This window comes from Diabrotica undecimpunctata, chromosome 1, assembly GCF_040954645.1.
Source record: "Diabrotica undecimpunctata isolate CICGRU chromosome 1, icDiaUnde3, whole genome shotgun sequence".
NCBI classification, from domain to species: Eukaryota; Metazoa; Arthropoda; class Insecta; order Coleoptera; family Chrysomelidae; genus Diabrotica; species Diabrotica undecimpunctata.
In genome coordinates, this window is record NC_092803.1 from 187,965,809 (window position 1) to 187,986,851 (window position 21,043).

At 31.3% G+C, this 21,043-nt stretch overlaps 2 protein-coding genes across 2 annotated transcripts; one reads left to right on the forward strand and one right to left on the reverse strand.

Annotated features, from left to right (window-relative positions):
• Positions 1–494: 494 nt before the first annotated feature.
• On the forward strand, positions 495–1,073 carry LOC140436687 (uncharacterized). Its single transcript, XM_072525729.1, has one exon. It carries the CDS (start codon positions 495–497, stop codon positions 1,071–1,073), a length of 579 nt encoding a protein of 192 aa, XP_072381830.1.
• A 5,647-nt stretch (positions 1,074–6,720) lies between these two features.
• On the reverse strand, positions 6,721–15,284 carry LOC140432734 (uncharacterized). The gene is made up of 2 exons (XM_072520812.1): positions 14,501–15,284; positions 6,721–9,277 (listed from the first exon to the last, which is right to left on the reverse strand). Exons 1-2 carry the CDS (start codon positions 14,524–14,526, stop codon positions 7,321–7,323), a joined length of 1,983 nt encoding a protein of 660 aa, XP_072376913.1. The 5' UTR covers positions 14,527–15,284; the 3' UTR covers positions 6,721–7,320.
• Between the last annotated feature and the right edge of the window lie 5,759 nt (positions 15,285–21,043).

Sequence of the window (21,043 nt, forward strand, 5' to 3'; positions counted from 1 at the left end):
TGTGACATTGGATGCAGTCTTACCAAAATTTAGGAACGGTTTGAACGATTCCATATGATCTGCCCATATCCATTTTTTTTTATCGCTTGCCGCTTGTCCAGTTCTAGTTTTATTAGTTCTTATGTACTTAGCGTACGTATCGCGCAGATTCCTCCATTTTTTTTTAATCTCATCCCCTGAAACAAAATACTCTTTTTTAGGTATCTGGCTACCGGAGATACATTTTATACAATAGGCCATAGTTTTAGAGTCGGGTTTTCGACTGTAAGTGCCATAGTTGTAGAAGTTTGTGAAGTTTATGTAGAAATTTGCAACATATTTACTTGCCCGAACCAACTACAGAAATATGGAAAAAATCTGAAGAAGGTTTTAGAAATACCTGGCGATTCCCAAATTGTACTGGTAGCATCGATGGCAAGCATGTTACTATCAAGTGTTCAGACAAAACAGGATCTAATTATTGGTGTTATTTGAATAAGTTTTCTACAGTATTAATGGCTATTGTTGGCCCAGATTATAGATTCATTTCATTTGATATTGGCGGTTTTGGTAAAAACAGCGACGGTGGAATATTCGAAGCTTCCAACATGGGAAGAAGATTTGAAACAAATCAGATGGGTGTACCTGAGCCGAAAAATCTCCCAGGCCAGAATGAACTTTCCCCCCATGTCTTAATTGGAGACGAAGCCTTTGCACTAAAACCATACTTGTTGAGGCCCTTTCCATACAGTCAAAGCAGAACAGATATTTTCAAGGAAAATTATAATGTGAGGCTCTGTAAAGCGAGAAGAGTAGTAGAAAACGCTTTCGGAATATTGGCACAAAAATGGCGTATATTCTACAGACCAATGGAAACAAAAATTGATACTAGTATTCTCATTGTGAAAACTGCATGTATTTTGCATAATTTTCTAAGGACAAAAAAATGTGATGATAGATTCATAGAACTTTTAGATCCACCAGAGCCTGAACTTGGAGCATTTCAAAATTTGGACAATGACCCAAGGAGAGCTGCAAGACTGGCATTTTCTGTTCGAGAAAAATTTGCCACGTATTTTAATTCAGGACTATGAATAGATTGTTCACGATGAAAATAATGGACTCTTCTTGCAGTAAATATAGTATTGTTTAGGCCTCTGCTTTTCTTTAGTCTTAGATGTAGAAAAATAAACCAATACAAATCGTAAAACTACTCACCATTTTCGCCTATTTCTTCTCCTATTCTAGTCCAAATCTTGTCCTTTTTCCTTACATTTTTATAATCTTCATGAGAAAGGTCATAGAGAATAGGATACTTTCGAACCAACTCAATAATTCTCTCCATTTTCAATTTTTTCACATGCGAAACCACTGCGAAACTGATAAAAACGCTGTCGAGTGCGAACTAAGATTCCGGACGAATAAATACGCAGACAAAACGCATGCCCGAACGACGAAAATCGTACTTGTCTGAACTTGTATACTTACCACAGTGGAAACAATTCAATGCGAATCGTATGCAGTACCGAATTCCGCAGGTAATGCGAATTTTCCGCGTTGGTTTGGGGGAGCCTTTAAAGTTGTGCAGTTTGTATATCATCCAAAAATTTCTATTATTAACTATTATAATTAAATAATAACTATTCACATCCAGATGGCAGTAAAGTGAGCCTTTGCAATTCAGGGGTTCCTTTGTTACATGATGTCCATTTGTCCATATTACATCATTGCGAGTTTCGCATTGAAAGGTATAACCTGTTATTGTTTTAAAATAATTTTTCTCTTAGGGGTGGTGCTTCGTTTTATAATAAGTTGTAAGATTTTATTTGGCACAATGGAGAAAAAAAAACATCAAAGACAATCAATTTCGTTGGAAACGAAAATTGCAATTTTAGATCGATTAGGAAAAGGATCTACGGCAATTGGAAAACATTTTAACCCTGCGTTAGTGTGCCTAGATAAATTAGCACGAGAGGTGTTCCGGGGTATGTAATTTTTAAATTTAATCATTTAAAATGGTTAATCTTGGTTTTTTACTTATTTATGATTAAAAAAAAAAAATAAATATGGTACTGTAAAAGTCTTATATTTAAATGGTAAACATCATTTATCCAACATATTGCAATTATGCTAGTCAAAAAACACGAGTGATACACTTAGATATTATGAAAAATTTTATTGATCACACAACTCTAAATAAACTTATAGCCTAAGATTCTACAAACTACAGAAAAAATGTTTGCCAAAATACATTAAAAAATAAAAAAGTTACGACTCCTCAAAATTGTCGAAATTTGAACACGTCATTATTGCGTGTTCCAAACAAATTGGAGTATCACATCGCATGCATATGTAAAAAGTCTGCCTATCTTTATTTCTTGGACAAATAGAACATCTACTGCTTATCCTACGTCGCGTAGGTCCCAACTGATGTACCTCTGGTTGCTGATTATCACATAGTGGACGACGCAAGGAAGGGTTTTGTCTTTGTTGGTTTCAAAACTCAGAAATCAGCTGCACACCCAGTTCTTTCAAAAAAATTCGTCTATTTAATTTGTCGTTTTTTGTAATTGTTTTATATATAACTTGAGCATTCACTCCAGCTTTATTCAAAAACTAAAAAAATAGTGTCAAAGTCCAATGACGACTATTTCTTGGTACGCTGTAATTAACAGATAGCTCATCCAATGTGTCTACACCGGCTTTGGTTGAATTGTAAAAGTCGATAATTTCAGGTAATTTCTTTTCACCGGTTTCTTCAATTATAGTATCATCATGATGCAATTTAGAAAAGAGGATTATATTTTTTGACTTTTTTGGTATATATGAGACAGCCGTTACATCTTCTATGAAGGCAAATTTTGAACTGTGAATTTCTCTTCCTCGTGTGTTCAGAAGTGCAGTTGGAATTTGCCTTTTGTTCTTCCTAACTGTCCCAACCGATGTAAGATGATGAGTTTGAAGTAAATTGATGATGAGCGGATAACTGGTAAACCAGTTATCGAAAGTAATATTACCTTTAGTACCAGAAACTGGCTCAATCACTTTCTTCTTCAGCCTGCACTTCTTCAGAACCCTCCCTTTTGTGTGCTGTCTCTCCTTGAGCCCTTTCTTCCAATATGATTATCTCTTGACTTTCTAATGCGGTTTGTTCTTCCTTAGATTCACTATCAATGAACGATTTATCATCGTCAGAAATACTGCCAAACTCCGCCCATAAACGTTTTAACCTTTCCTGCTCTTGTTCGTAAGACATAATTATTCTATAATTCAGTATCGCTGAAAGAAAAATAAAAATCATAGTACATCTCGAAAAAATATCAAAAATATGTAAATTTACCTCTAGAGCACAAAACAACTAAAAGTTACAACAGTAGTGTACCGGGGTATCACACACCCCAACTGTCTTTGAGCAACTCCTAATTTAAACTGAAATTGTATGTACATCTGGTAACAAGGCCATCGTGAGAAAGCATGTATAAACTACAGCTACTAGGCGCTAGAAGTCGCTATTTCATCTACTTTCGATTTTATAGAAATAAAAGGAGTACCTGAGGTATAGTATACCCCAGAACACTAACCGAGGGTTAATTTAGGCGAATCAACTGTAAGAGCAACTAAGAAGAATGAAGTTGCTATAAGAAAATCCATAATTTCTGGTACAAAATTAAGCGCCAAATTTTCATCTTATTCAAAGGATGTATTATTAGAAAGAACATAAGATCATCGCAGTTTGGATTGAGGAACTAATTCAAAGAATTCCTGTAAGTGGTTATTTAATCCAGGAAAAAACTCTTCAGTTTTATGAGTTAATGAAAGAGTCAGAGCCACGAACTTATACTTCCCAAGCTGGTAAAAAATTTTCAGCTAGCAAAGGATATCGGGTTTAGAAAAAGAAATGCAGTTCATAATATCAACATCACAGAAGAGAGTGCTACAGCAGATAAAGCAGTAACAAAATTATTTTCACGGGAGCTAGCGAAAATTATTGAAGATGTGGACTATTGTGCCGATCAAGTATTTAACGCTGATGAAACGGGACTGTATTGGAAAAAAATGCCTAACCGTACTTACATCGCAAAGGATAAAACACTGCAAGTGGACATAAAGCAAGAAAAGATGAAGTACATTATTACATACTTTGTAGTAATACATCAGGAGATAGGATGTTGAAACCGCTCTTAATAAATAAATCTCTTAGACCACGTGTTTTAAAAGGCAAAGATTTACTTTACAATTAGAACAAGAAAAAGCAGTTGATGTTAGAAAATTGATAGAAAAACATTATGACTTAAACTGAAAGAGTATTGAAGAATTAAGCTATTTTAAAGACGTTTTAGAACGAGACAACTTGGATAAACATCCACCTGCAGACGAAGTTCATAAATAATTAGTTTACTTTTAACAACAATAATAGTAAAATAAACAGGTTCCCCTGTTTTCCTGTTTATCGACACGATATGAATAAATATAAATAGTATATATATATATATATAAATAGTATATATATATATATATATATATATATATATATATATATATATATATATATATATAGTTATATATATAAATATGAGGCAAAAGCAAAGAAATAATCTTCACCGTAAAGAAACGGAAGCTTGAGTACTTCGGACATGTCATGAGGAATACTAAGTACCGGCTGCTACAGTTAATAGTCCAAGGAAGAATCGACAGTAGGAGGGGACCGGGAAGAAGACGACACTCATGGATGCATAACCTGCGACAATGGTTCGGACTAACATCGACCGAACTGTTCAGAGGTGCCGTAAACAAAGTCAAAATAGCCTTGTTAATAGCCAACGTCCGAAACGGATAGGGCAAAGGAAAAAGAAGAAGATAAATAGTGACAAAAACGAATAGAAATATGCATCGGTTTTTTTAAACTTTTGTATGAATTTCTTTCACGTATCCCTACTTTTTCAAGGCAAGTATTGTCTTTTTAATCGATTTTTTTATATGCGCTTTTCTGTGGAACGTATCCACCCCATAAAACGAGACCTTACTGTACTACCGTAATACAACTTAAGTACTAATAATGAATTAATTATTGAACTAATTAACCTGTAATAGTCCCGCAACTATCTGATCTACTTTATGATACATATCAAATATTTTGAATCCGAGTTACAAGGCATTATGGCTATTGGCTATAACTACAGCAAATTGCTCTCTATCTTGAGCTGTTCTAAGTATCGAATGTGTGTCCATGTCTGTCCGGTCTCTTACATTCTTTAACCAGGAGCATTTTCTTCTTCCTGGACCTCTTCTTCCTTCTACTTTCCCTTCCATTATAAGTCGTAGGAAGTTATATTTTTCTCCTCTGTAAATATGTCCTACATAACTCGTTTTTTTTGTTTTTTACAATATTTAGGAGTTCTCTCTCAGTACCCATTCTTCTTAGCACCCCGTTGTTGGTCACGTGCTCTGTCCAAGAGATCTTCAACATCCTTCGAAAAACCCACATCTCAAAGGCTTCTATACGCCTCATAATTCCGATGTTTCCACTCCGTATAGCAATATTGAATAAATTAAATAAACGGTTTTACAAATTGGTATCGGATATCCAACGATAACGTAGAGTTTACGTATTACGAATTTTTTCATTCGTTGAAATGCGGACCTAGCATATTCTATACGAGCACGTATTTCGACCTCGTGGTCAAGATCGTTTATTATCCAGCAACCAAGATACTGGAATCTTTGTACTGGTTCTATATGTTTGTTATAGATACAAATATTAATGTCGACATTTGGTGCACGTGTAACAGCCATTACTTTTGTTTTACAACGACGTGACAACGTCTTAAATTAGGTTGTGGCTCAGAGTCATTCATGAAAAAGTGTAACGCCCGCTCACGTCTGTTACGATGAGTCACCGAACGAGAGAGAGAGGCCCGCCGGACCGGCGAATGCCTTTCTCTCCCACTCAAACATGATCGGTCCGCTGCGCGCGCAGTACTAGAGAATTAGGCGCGTTGAATCGGTGCGTGCTTGTGTCTCTGGGAAAAGACGTTGTCACGTAAAATCTTCGCCCGTAAAACCGACTTTACAGGCAACCGATTTTTTTAATTAATTTTTTATTCAGTCTAGAATCTGATCTTATTGTAATTAGTTGTTTTAGCTCTAATAAATTCTTTGTATGTATTCTCCGTTGATTTTTATTCCTTCTTCAATATTTTCGAGGGCATTTTGAAAGATCTTTTCGGAATATATATTGAATAACAATGGAGAAAGTACACAGCCCTGACGAACTCCTCTTTGTATTGGCAATTCTGCTGTGATATGTATACCTAAGGACTAATATACCATAGACCATTCCCAGAACACATTGAGAAGAATCTATTTGATTTGATTATGCGGAGTAACACTTTCCGAAGAACCGTCCATTTGCTAAACGAGGACATTGTAAATTTTGCAAAAAAAGGAAAACAATATTTTCGAAAAAGTTTTAAGTATTGATTAAGTATGAAGTTCGTTCTAGCTTGCAGATAGAGATGCGTCGATAAAAGGCAATAAACATTTGGACCATTTTAGTTTTTACTCACAGTCTTTGTAATTTTTTTATTGTTGTGCTTTACTTAGTTTAATAACGTGAGAATAAGAAAAATTCAGATCACTGGGTGTTGTGACTCCTTCATTGTTTTTCTAGTTCTTTAAGTGCCTTGTCCTTCAATGACATTGGCGACCGGTCGCATGATCTTTACTTTGTCCGCAGTGTTATGGAATACTATGCGTTTATTTCTTCTCCGGACTAACTCTTTGTTTTGGAATTAAACAGAATATATTGACATGTATAAATTTATTATATTAGAGGATGAAAATTACACTCTGCTTGTTATTTCTTAAAACTATGAATATATAAGTTCTGTTATCTACAATTATTTAACGATGTTTCTGGATGGATTTGAGTACAAGAGATTGGACTCAAATATTAATATTAAAATAGCAAATACGGATAGCTTATCGAACAAAGAAATAAGAGAAATAAATTATTATTATTCCATAGATACGAAGTATTAGGTGAATAAACTAGCGAAACTTATTTATTCTAAATAGGAAAATATTTATGAAGAGTATTGATTCTGATTTCTAACAGCAAATAATTATTAGTGATTATACATGAGAACTTTTCATAATTGTAAATAACATATACCAGGTGACTAAAAACTATATAGAAATACATAGATACTTTAATTATCTTACATGTGAGTAGGTAGGTACATTACACCTCCTTTTGTAAGAATGAAAATAATTGTAAAATGAATTTTCATTTAAATGGTATAAAACATTTGTATACATTATTATTTTATTTTAACACATTTAAATAGTTTCTTTTAGTCTCGATAGTCTTTCACTTCGTCTTATCGGTGTAGTCTCTGTGAAACTAGTCTCTTCACACTTTTTGGATTCACTATAATTATTGTCTTTATTATGTTTACAATCTATACTTAAATCTGTCTCATGTACATGTTTTCGTTTACTTTGACATATATTTAGTGTTAAACAATTTGTAATTTGTTGACAACTATGTGACGGATTTCTACGAAATCGTCGGTAAAAATATTTAATTATCCTGTATAAAATATAAAGTAACATACATTTTATCAAAAATAAGATTGCATAAGTGAAATAAGAACTATTTTTTATTGTGTCTGAAAAATTAATATTTGTTTCTGAGGTCATTTTCTCTAAATTATCTAGTTTATGGCTTGCTAAATTTAATGCATCTCGATCGAGATTATTTAATTGTAAGGGAACAAGGTGTAATTTGGATTCATTATTTATCTTAATATCATCACAACAGACTTCTGGAAGGGATAAATCTGGAATGATAGACTGAAAATTACTTTCTTTTGGATTTGAGACAGATATCAAAATAGTTGATCCGGTGTAAGTTTTGCAATTATTCGAAGTAGAAAAAATACCTGTGTTTGAAAGAACAATAGATATTGGCGTACTAGTCTGACAGCTTAAAGTTAAATCTGTTGGTTTGGGTAAAACATATATCCAAGAATTTGGTTTGTTTAATTTATGCCAAATTTCATATTCTGTTTGAATTATACGAGTATCGCAACTAGATGGTATGTTTGTTATTGAAGTTAACAATTCAGTTTCACAAATTGGATTAGTGTGTGTAAATCGGAAAGTATCAGGATTTTTGCAAATAAGTTTTTCTTCATCTAATGAATAACAGTCTTCTAATGTATCAATAGTAACATAAATGTTTCTATTTTCTGAAAGAACAAGATATTTGACAGATGGAAGAATAAAGGTAAGTCTCTTTAATGTTGGATGAATTATAGGAAGAGATATTAGTTTAAAAAGAGAATAAGGAGTATTACTAACCAAAGGTATACTAACCGTAATTAAAATCTTGTTATCAAAATATATATATTTAAGTAAAATGATATCGAAATATTTATGAGCATAATCGATAGTCAATGGAAATGGATAAGTCGATGTACTAGGTAAATGCGTTACCGTTTTAGATAATTCTTGAATTAGTTGCTCAGGTGTTATAACAGAAGGATGAAGGTTATTATTTCTTGCAAATAGAATAACGTTTATTAAAGTAGAATATTCTTGTTGTAATTCTGTTATAAAGAAAGTTAGTAAGGTAAAATGTTCTTCAATTTTTTGTTTTAAATCTAAATTAAAATATTTATTATTCATTTTATCTGTGTAATTGGTAATTGATTCAAAATTTTTATCAAAAATCACTTTGTTTCGGTCTAGATTTGTAATAGAGTTATTAAAATTTGCAATCGTGGCTTTTACTACATGAATTTGTTGTTTTAGTAAATCAAGAAGATGATTTTCGTTACTTTCAGCTTTGTTAATAGCATTATTGAAATTTTCAGCATCATCACTGTCTAAGGTACCGAATAAGGTCCTGAAAACAGATCCAATTGCATTAAATAGAGCGCGTTTTGGTCTAAAATGTTCATGCAGAATTATGTTTTTTAAAGTTTGTTCATCTTGAAAGAGTCTAGGTATGATTTGTCCTAAGAGTTTTAGTGAAGTATCGCATAATCGTAATTCAATAAGAACTGGTTTGTTTTGACACAGTCTTAATGTTTTTTGATAGGTGAGATCTACAAAATTTAATTTGTCTGTAAAAGGTTGTAAAGGAATATGACTTAATATGTTCCAATGAGTTTCAATAAATTGAACATTTTTTATGTGTTCGTAATAGATTCCAGGTGATTTGTTGATAGGAGTATTGGTATATTTCTTGTGAATTTGTTCACTATTTGTCAGCCATATTATTGCATACCTGAAACAAAAGCATGTTTCAATCTATTCATGTGAACTTTTATTGGTTTTTTATTTACTAAAATTGTGCAATTGACAGGAGAATTTATCTCTAGAATTTTATAAGGTCCATTATAATTTTGTATAAGTTTTTTGGTTTGACCCTTCTTTGTTTGCTCATTTTGGAGATATACTAATTGTCCTTCTAAGAAAACGGTGTCATTAATCTTTTGGTCATAATATTTTTTACTGACTACTTTAGATTCTAATAGATTCGTTTTTGCTAACTCATGAGATTTTCTAAGCTTAAGTGTTAAATTATCTAAATAATCTTCATATGTATATTTGAGTTCTACTGGTCGTATTATACTGCTAGGTAGATTAGGTGTATATCCAAATATTAGTTCATATGGTGTGAATTTGGTTGAAGTATGATTAGTTGTATTATATGAAAACATAGCAAAATCTAGCCATTCGTCCCAATCGGATTGATCAGCTTTAATATAATGTTTAAGGTAGTCTGCTAAAGTAGCGTGACTCCTTTCTAATGCAGCATTTGATTCTGGATGATAAGCAGTACAATTTATATGTCTGATTTTAAAAAGCTTGGCGATTTGAGAAAATAATTTGGAAGTAAAATCTCGGCCTTGATCAGTAACTATTATATCGGGTTTTCCAAACTTGCAAATAAATCCACGAACCAGATTTTCAGCGATAGTCTTGGTTTCATGATTCGGAATTGCATAAGCTTGAGAAAATTTTGTTAAGTCATCTTGTAATGTTAATATGAACTTATTACCTGACTCGGTTAAAGGTAAAGGACCTACTATATCTAAAAATATTTTTTCTAATGGATTTGAGCTTGTTGTTGTTATCTCCATGGGCTTTACGAATTTTTTTCTAACGAGTTTATTTTTCTGACAAGATTCACAGGTTTTTATAAAGTTTTTAATATCATTTTTCATATTATTCCATTTGAAATGTTTTTTTATACGATTGTATGTCCGATGAAAACCAGAGTGTCCAGCCGTAGGACTAGTGTGATTCTCTTGTAATATTGTAGTTATTTCCTCAGGTTCAGGATTTGTTAGTATATCATGATAAATGATAATAGATATATCAGTTTTTCTAAAAATAAATCTAATCATAGATCTAATTTTTCCCCAACTTAATTTATCGTAGCTAAAAGTTATTCTGGGTAGGCAAATTTTTAATATTTTATCGTTTAATAACCAGTCTCTTAATTTTATTAGGGAATTAAATATATCTTCATAAGAGGTATTGTCCCAATAATTATTTTTTATAAATATGTAATAAAAGTTTTTATTTTGATCAGAAATATATATAATGTCATTTAGTCTTGGATTTTTGGCTTTCAATTTTTCTATATGACTGAATTGTTTATTTATTTGTTTCTGAACGATCTCATTAAAATTTAAATCTACGGAAACAAACAATGCTAAATTTTGTGAAAATGATGTAATCTTTTCATTTGTTTCTTTTATATTATCATTTGTTATTAATATAGTTTCGGATTTAGATAAGAACTGTGAATAAGTGTCATTATTTTCTTTACTCATTTTGTTTATTTGTAAGGTGATTGTTGCCGGGTTTTTGTTTTCTTCGCAAATATTTGTTTCAGATATGGTTAAAGGAGGACGACTTAAACAATCAGCATTTTGATTTAATTTACCTGGTTTATAAATAATTTCATAGCTATATTCTTCTAATGCTAATCTCCACCTAACGAGTCTTGATCCGGGATCTTTTACATTAAATAGCCATGTGAGTGGTTTATGATCCGTATAAATGAAAAATTTATTTCCGTACAAATATGGTCTAAAGTGTTTAACACTCCATACAATTGCAAGTAATTCTTTTTCTGTTGTGCTATAGTTTGATTCCGCTTTGTTCAAGGTACGACTAGCATAAGCAATAGGTAAATCATCTGGTACTTTACCTTGAGAAAGTATGGACCCTATTGCATAATTACTAGCATCCGTTGTTAAGACAAAGGGTTTGGTAAAATCTGGATACTGAAGTATTGGTTCTGAACAAAGTATTGATTTCAGGTTCTCAAATGACTGTTGTTGAATGCTTGTCCAATTAAATTCAACATTTTTCCTCAGCAGTTTTGTTAAAGGTTGTGTTAAAGCACTGAAATTTTTTATAAAGCGTCTATAATAACCAGTGAGACCCAAAAAGCTCTTAATATCTTTTTGTGTTCTGGGTATAGGAAAATCTGTAACAGCACATACCTTTTTTTCGTCCGGTTTGACACCAAATTCAGTTATTAAATGTCCTAAATACATTACTTCGCGACGAAAAAATTCGCACTTATCTGGTTGTATTTTTAAGTTGAATGTAGACAATTTTTCGAATACTTCTTTTAATCTTTTATTATGATTTTCTAATGTATCGGCATGAATGACTATATCGTCGAGATAGACAAAACATCTGTAATTTTGTATTCCTGAGAGGACAGTATTCATTAGCCTTTGAAAAATACTGGGAGCATTTTTTAATCCAAATGGCATTCGTGAATATTGATAATGTCCAGACGGAGTTGAGAAAGCAGTCTTTGGAGAATCCTCAGGATCCATTTTGATCTGGTGAAATCCTGATGTTAAATCTATTGTTGAAAAATATTTTGAATGACCCAATTGGTCTAATATATCGACTATATTCGGAAGTGGAAATGAATCTCCTATAGTAATATCATTTAGTCGTCGATAGTCTATAACAATTCGCCATTTCTTCTTTGCTGAAGCATCGGCCTTTTTTGGCACAACCCAAAGGGGCGAATTCCATGGCGAAGTTGATTCTTCGATAATACCTTGATCTAGCATACCTTTTATTTGAGTTTCGACTTCATGTTTGTGTACTTCAGGATACCTGTATGATTTAGTGCTAATAGGTACATTAGAATTTAAAGGAATTTTGCAAGTTATGGCATTTGTACTGGTAAGTTGATCTCCTTCCAGATAAAAGATATGATTGTACTCCTTGCAAATAGAAATTAAAGATGATTTTTCTTCACTATTTAAATGATCTGTTCTCAAGGCATTTTTTAATTTAGCAATTCTGTTAGAATTCGTATTATCTTTATAAGAAGACATTTTTCGTATATTTGCATTGTTTTGTAAATTTGGAATTTTTTCTATTGCTACTTGAATATCGTTTAATTCAACATCCGTTTCAGTAGTGTTTACGATTGAGGTTAAAAAGAAATCATTTTTTACTTTAACAACACTAGGACATAAAAATACACCTTTAAAGATTTCGCGTTCGGGACATAATCCTTCGCTTAATTCATTATTTATTACTTTAATTTGAACAATTGTTTCAGTTCTTGCGGATAGAATAGTTTTATTACTTCTTGAGTTAGAATTAGAGTTTTGATTTAGTATAAGATCGTCTGAACAGGATTTTTCTTCTGAACAGGATTTTGATTTATGATTTCGTGAAGAGTTACAAGTTTTATTTGTGCATATCTCAGTGGATTTTACACATTTTGGACTTGAATTTTCTTTGGATTTAGAGTTAGATTTAGATTGAATTGGATTGGATAGTAGTTCTTCACTACTTAAGGTTATTTGGATATCATTGGTTTCTAAATAAGAATGATCCTCTATGGATTTAGCATCATAAGGAAATATTTCATCGATATTAGAACTTGTCTCGATATTTTGATCTCTCAGAAATTCGTCATTGTCATTGTTTAATGGAGATTTTATATATTCGATTGAAATAGAACAATTTTTAAAGTTTAATTTATTTTCTTTATAATCAATTTGGCATTTATTTATTTCAAAAAAATCGCTACCTAATATACCGTCGAAATGAAGAGGAAAATCGTCTTCTACGACATAGAAAACATGAGTTTGGACAAAATCTTTTATCTTGAAATTTACGTTACAACTACATATAGTTTTATTTGGATTTAAGACATTTTTATCAATGCCTCGTAGAGTAATAGACTTAGAATAAATTTTTGGAATGTTTAGTATTTTTGAATATTTAATTAAAGAAATATCTGCGCCTGTATCGATTAGAAACTTGCAAGAGGATGGATTAGAATTATTTACTAAGGGTAAATCTACATAGGAAGTGACTGAGAAGTTGATGGTTGTGATACGGCCTGAACTGAACGAACTCCTCGAGAATCGACCGTTGGTTGTCGAGGATTCTGGAAGTTTAAAGAATTTGTTGGATTTTTGTTTTTATTGTTAAATTCGCGTTTTCTACATTCTTCTATAACGTGACCTGGTTTTTTGCAGTATCTGCAAAAACGTTGGGAAGTGTTGGTATTTTCTTTTCTTAAGTTTGGAGGAAAATCAGAATTGGAATTTGAATTTGAAGGTTTATAATTTTGATTTTGAGAATTTGACCTTTGAAGATTTGAATTAGGATATTTTGGGTTTTGAAAACTAGAATTTTGAAGATGTCTAACATTTCTATCTGAATTGTTTTTATATCGACAGTTATTTGAGGAATGGTTATTTCGTTTGCAAATATTACAGAATGGTCTGAAAATTTCTTGTCTTGATAACTGTTCTTGTTCTTCGGCAATTGCTATAGCAACAGCTCTTTCTAAGGAATCTGGATTTCGGGCTTTGATTAAAATAGAGAGGTCTTTGTTTAATCCTCTAATAAAGACATTTAGTGCTTGAGTTTTTAAGAGTTTAGTACATGCATTTCTTGCATCTGGAGATAAGTCTGGATCAAGTGTATTTATTAATTTTATATAGCAATTTTCAACTTTATTTGCAAATGACATTACATTTTCACTGGGCATCTGACGTAAGGAATGTAATTCCAATTGCCACTGACCTTCAGTTCGGCGTTCAGAATAAGCATCTAATAAGAAGTCTTTTAAATCTTTCCATTCGTCAAATGTTCTGTTTCTAGTTATGGCCCTAGCTTTATCGGTTAATTTAGTTTCTATAATGGCTAATAAGATGGGTTTGGATTGCGGATTTACTAAATTGTATGCTTTATCACAATTGTCTATGAATTCGTATAATTTTGATTTTGTACCATCAAATCGAATGAGAAGTTTTTCAGCTATTTCAATTGATACTGACATTTTATTTGAATTAGAAGTAGAAGAATTTGAAAGAGAATTTGAGTCGGGAGAAGGTATTTGTTCGTCAAATAAGTTACTTATATCAGGATATAAAGTAGACATACGTTTACAAGATTTTTAAAATATGAGACAGAATTTAAGATAGAATGTACTTACAAGTAGAATATTGTTGTTGGTCGCATAGTCTATTATTCCACGGGTTCACCTCTACTTCCGATGGAACTACAATTGGGTTATGACTGGAACTGGATTTCGAACTGGATGTACTGGACCCCAATGTAATTAGTTGTAGTGGCGATTTTTCCACACTGACAGTTTTTTTTTTGAATGATTCCTCGAAGGAAACAAGTCAATTCAAAAATTCCTCAGCTCTCCTTCTATCAGCAATCAGAGGAACTCTGCTACTAATATCCCACGTTCTGACACCAAATTTTGTTATGGAATACTATGCGTTTATTTCTTCTCCGGACTAACTCTTTGTTTTGGAATTAAACAGAATATATTGACATGTATAAATTTATTATATTAGAGGATGAAAATTACACTCTGCTTGTTATTTCTTAAAACTATGAATATATAAGTTCTGTTATCTACAATTATTTAACGATGTTTCTGGATGGATTTGAGTACAAGAGATTGGACTCAAATATTAATATTAAAATAGCAAATACGGATAGCTTATCGAACAAAGAAATAAGAGAAATAAATTATTATTATTCCATAGATACGAAGTATTAGGTGAATAAACTAGCGAAACTTATTTATTCTAAATAGGAAAATATTTATGAAGAGTATTGATTCTGATTTCTAACAGCAAATAATTATTAGTGATTATACATGAGAACTTTTCATAATTGTAAATAACATATACCAGGTGACTAAAAACTATATAGAAATACATAGATACTTTAATTATCTTACATGTGAGTAGGTAGGTACATTACAGCAGCAGATCTAAATAATATCGTGGTGTTGACTCCATACCACTGATGTAGGTTCTTAGCTAAGATGTTCTTCGTCCAGGACCACGTTTCCCTGAATAATTATATGGAGTAATTCATATTTAGAATTTCTCATCATGTGGGCAAAGTACAATTTTCTCTTTTTTTTCACTATTCTATCCTGATATTGACATCAGTTAAATTGTAAGTTATATTTTTGTTGTTGCTGATAACTATAGATTTGTTTTCTTTTGCAAACTTTCAAACCCATTTGTTTACTATAATCTGTTGTCACTGATAAAAGTATCTGTAAATAATATTTTTTCGCTGCTAGCAAAAGTCCGTTGGTAATTATACTTCCTGTTCTGTCTTTCATAGCTTCTCCAAAAATCTTTTCTGTATATAAATTAAACACAAGCTGAGAAAGCACATATCCCTGTTGAACTATTCTCATAATAGGAACTTTTTCGGACGTTTAACCTTTAATTCTAACTTCATCTGTCTGATTCCCGTGCATAACGGCTAGTATCCGAATATCCCGTGCATCCAGACCTATATTATTGAAACTAGTAATTAACGATATTTTTTTAATTGTCTATGTCTAGAAAAAAATCATGGATCTTGTCGATCGACACTTCAAAAAACACCATAAAATGAAGTAAAGGACAGACACTCTTAACTCAACACAGTCTACTTTTATTTTTCAATTTGTATCATGTCAATTCAGAATAAATGGAACCTTTCATCGCCACTTATCCATCGAGCGCTTTTTAATGAATCTAGAAATAAACAAATTAATTACCAAATCCACTGCCAGTAATGACCACCCTAAATGAATTGGTTTATATAAATCATCATAAAGTATAAGTACCTTGCAAAGAAATGAAATTACTGTATAGGTTGAGTGAACTAATAAACGTTAAAATAATATACAAAAATGTTTTAAGTGTGGGCTATACGGTATACTAAAGTGTTTTAAACAGTTTTGAAGAGGAAAATTATTTAAGAGTATTTTTTCAAATTAATCCATTAGTGCCTGGATTTAATTTTTACCAAGTTTTCGGTTGAATGAAATAAAATGACCTGTTAATAAAATACCTTATACAGGGTGAGTCATAACTATTGGGACATAGACTAAGGACAGGTTATTTGGACCAAAATATGGCTATTGGGCCAAATATGCCTTAATAAAATGTTGCTGAGAAAAAAGATACAGGGTGTTAAAGTTAATTTTTGTTTTTCGTTTTTTGCTAATAGTTTCCCTGTATATTTATAAATTGCTATCAAAATTGGCACAGAGGCATAATCTTAGACAAGAAATAGTATTTTATTTACAATTTTACGTTTTGTCATAGAGGGCGCCACGTGGATTATTCCTAATGATCAAATTGACTCTAAACTTTTTCTGATGAAACTTTTTAGTAATTTTTATTAGAAAATATGACGTAAACATCATTTTTACGTAAAATTGGTACTCTGGTTTAAACATGATAATTTCAACCGTTTTCGATAAAAACGCAGGCGAACTGCTTAGAGTCTTAAAAAAGGATTTCAAATATTTCATTTATGAAAAGTATGCTTTGGACTGTTGTTGGTAAATGTCATTTGTTCAGAGTAAATTATTTTTGATGTGACAGTGTAGTGTAATGTTGAATTTTTTAAAAGTAATCATTACTTTTTTTTATTGAAATGCCTCGTCACAATCATTTTACTAATGAAGAAATGCGAGATATGATTTGCGTATACGCACAAGAAAATTTTTGCGGTCGCTCGGCAGCCAGAAGGTATGGAATGTTATACGCAAACAGAAGGCAACCAAATCACAAAACTTTTGCAAGATTATATCGTAGTTTAGGTGAAACTGGGACATTTCACACTAAAAATCGGGGTGGTCTACCGAAACAAATCACACCTAATCAAGAAGATGAACTTTTGGTTCGAGTAGATGAAAATCCTGAAATAAGTTCACGACATCTATCAGCAGCAACAGGAGTAAGTCAGTCGTCTATTGTTAGAATTCTAAAAAAAGAGAACCTCCATCCTTATCACTTCACTTCTGTTCAAAATTTATTTCCAACAAATCTTCCACGACGGTTACAGTATTGCTAACGTATTCTGAATAAACATCGCAATGACAGACACTTTATTAAGAATATTATGTTCACCGACGAAGCAACTTTTACCAGACGAGGGGTTTTTAATTGGCGAAATAGTTATTATTTGGAAGAAGAAAACCCGCATGCTATTAAAGCTAGACATTTTCAGCATGAGTTTAAATTGAATATTTGGTGTGGCATTATAGGCGACCAACTACTAGGGCCTTATGTTCTTCCTCCGAATTTAAATGGAGATTCTTATTTATTCTTTTTGGAAAATACTCTTAATGATATTTTAGATGATCTGTCACTGGATGTAAGAAGAAAAATGTGGTTTATGCAGGATGGAGCGCCACCTCATTTTTCATTAGCTGTTAGAAATCATTTTAATGACGTATTTCCTCAACGATGGATTGGCAGAGGCAGTGATTTTCAATGGCCACCAAGAAGTCCTGAGTACAACCCGCTAGATTTTTATTTTTGGGGACATATGAAGTCCTTAGTTTATGCCAATGAAATTAATACACGAGACGAACTTTGGAGATACATTCAAAATGCAGCTAATCTTATAAGGGGACAGAATAATATTTTTTTAACGTCCGAAAATCCTTTATAAAAAGAATTAGAAAAGGCATAGAAATCGGAGGAGACCATGTAGAACATTTGGTTTGAGTTTTTGTGAGTTCTTTTAAGTTAAAGTGTGTTTAGTTTTGATTTATCGTCAAAACGGAAACCTTACGTTAGTTGCAACTTTGTTTATTAGTTTGGTATTTGATAGTGGAATTGCAAATACAATACTATTTCTCGTCTAAGATTATGCCTCTGTGCCAATTTTGATAGCAATTTATAAATATACAGGGAAACTATTAGCAAAAAACGAAAAACAAAAATTAACTTTAACACCCTATATCTTTTTTCTCAGCAACATTTTATTGAGGCATATTTGGCCCAATAGCCATATTTTGGTCCAAATAACCTGTCCTTAGTTTATGGCCCAATAGTTATGACTCACCCTGTATATAATAAATTTTACAATATAATAAAAAACTTTATTGAATTGAAGTCAAAAACCGGTGTTAAAACTAACGATAGGCACTACTGTGAACAAATTTGACATAATATACTTAAAACCATTGTTCTTGTACATGAATAACAGTTGTCACAAGCACAGCGTTTTCTTTTATTATTTGGAACATACATTAATAAATGGTCTTGACCATCATAATATCTAAGTAATCTGAAATTCTGTTATTGGAGTTACTAAAATTAGACGAAGCTGGTCTTCCTGTTCCTTTTGGTAGGTTTTGAAGTTTTTGGAGATAATACTGGGCTATATTTCGGACACATTCTAACGATGTCTAATAGAAAATCCGTCATGCAGAGCTGGCTACGAGAAAAATGTATTTCATTTACAGAAGATATGGCCAAAGCAGAATTAATGACAATAATCAAGGAGCATTATGGTAGATATCGTCGATATGCTGTTGTTTCAATGGCTAGACTTTATGGTATTACTGTTTTGAGACTTTAATTTTACTATTTCGAGTTGAATCCAAATAGTTTTGCTTTCTCATTATCAAAAACTTATCGGGCAATATACATGTGTGTTGTAGCAAATTTTGTATTTGAAATAAGAAAGTTTGTATTGTCCACTGTTATACTGTATCCAGAAATTTAGTGTTTCATTATAAAAGTTATTTTAATAACAGCTGTAAAACTGAATAATCCCTTGTAAATACTCTATTGTTGTATAATTATCACAGCTACCAAAGCTGCCAGGACCGGCATAATAGCCAAGCATAGCACAACTGTATATATGTATATATAATCAGATCAAATATTATCATTCAAGCATAATGTCAAAAAACTCTTTTTATAAACATACAAATTTCCCATAATTATTGTTATTAATCATTATTTTAAGTCTCAACGAAGAAAATGTTTTGTGTTTTATTGGCACTAGTTTTCACACTGGCCAGTCAATTTCATAATGATTTTTTTAGACTATAACTTATCACCAACTCAGGGGAGTACCAGAGAACAATTCTGTTATTCTAGGGGAGTACTGTGTAGTGTCTGTGTTAAGTAAATGTCTTGTTACTTTAGTAAAGTCGACTTCATTGTCTTTACAAAGAGACGCTAATTGTATCTTAACGTCTGAGGTCCCTTCAGTGAGTACCGATTTACTCGTTTTAAAAGGTTCATATTTATTCATGTTGACTTGTTATGTTTAAGTTTTCCGTTTCATGTCTGAAAAAGTTGGCAAAAAATGGGAAATATTCTTTATTAATAATTTTACGAAAAAAAATTATTCTTCATTAAAGGTTATGCATCACATAGAAATCATTAACAGATAATCTTATAAAATATTAAGTGGTAGATAGGAAAAATCAAAATTATTAATTAATACTGAAGAGGAAAGTGATTTTAAATTTAGATATGCAAGAAAATGTAATTTTAAAATGTTTGTAGCTATTAAAAATTATGTCCAAGTTTAGATTCATGGCCTTCTAATAATTAAATAATACATTTAAAGTAAAAAGTAAATAAAAAAATACTTTTGCATTTGTTGATTTTGTATATTGAATAAGGTAAATTAGAAATAAAATTAAAAATTAATGCACCTACTGATACATCATTAAAAGGCCATGAATCTAAATTTAAAAATAATTTTTAAATCCTACAACCAAATTAAAATAACATTTTATGCTGCACCTAAATTTAAAAGCACTTCACTTTTAAGCATAAATCAATATTTTTAATTTTCGGTGTATACCACTTAAACTTTTATAAATTTGATTATTGATTATTGATTTCTATGAAATGCAGAAATGTTTATGAGGAATAGTTTTTTTCATGAAATTAATAATAAAGAAATTTCCCATTTGTTGCCAACTTTTTCAGACATACTTTATAGCTTACTAACAATTAAAACACTTCTTTCCTTACATGAAGTATAAAATATACTCATATTTAGCTATATGTATATATCTACATTAATTCATTTTAATTTTCACTTCACCTTTTTATTATTTCACTTGCAATTTTTTTAACAAAACAAAAATTGTTTATCACTTTCAAAATTTGGATATATTTAATAAAGAATAGAGACAGAAAATATAATAATTAATTAATTCTAATACTCCATCAGTTTATGTATTTTTCCTTAATTATCTAGATATTTAGTTAAATTAAATATGTATTGTAAATGCCAAATAAAACATAAAATTCGTTAAGCCGGTCCTTTTTACTATTTACCTGAAGAGGCAAATCCATTTATGGCTTCGACTTTATCAGCGGGATACTTTTAAATTCTGCATAAGTCAGTTCTTATAATTGTGAATGAAGTATACATGACACATTGTGTATGAAATAGTTTTATTGCTAAAAATACGCAACTGACAATACCAATCGACGTGTGCGAGGGTGTTTTTTTTAGACACACTCCCATTTATTCATTATCGAATTTATTCTATTTGGCTGTTACAATCTATCTAATACGTTCTTATGATAACGTATTATACAAATATTTTCTATTATGAAAGAAAGGGTTTAATTATATATAACATACAGTTTTATTAATTTTAATTTTTTCCATTTTTTTGCTAAAATATTATTTATAACTACATTATAGTTTTCTGATAGATCTGTAAATAAATATT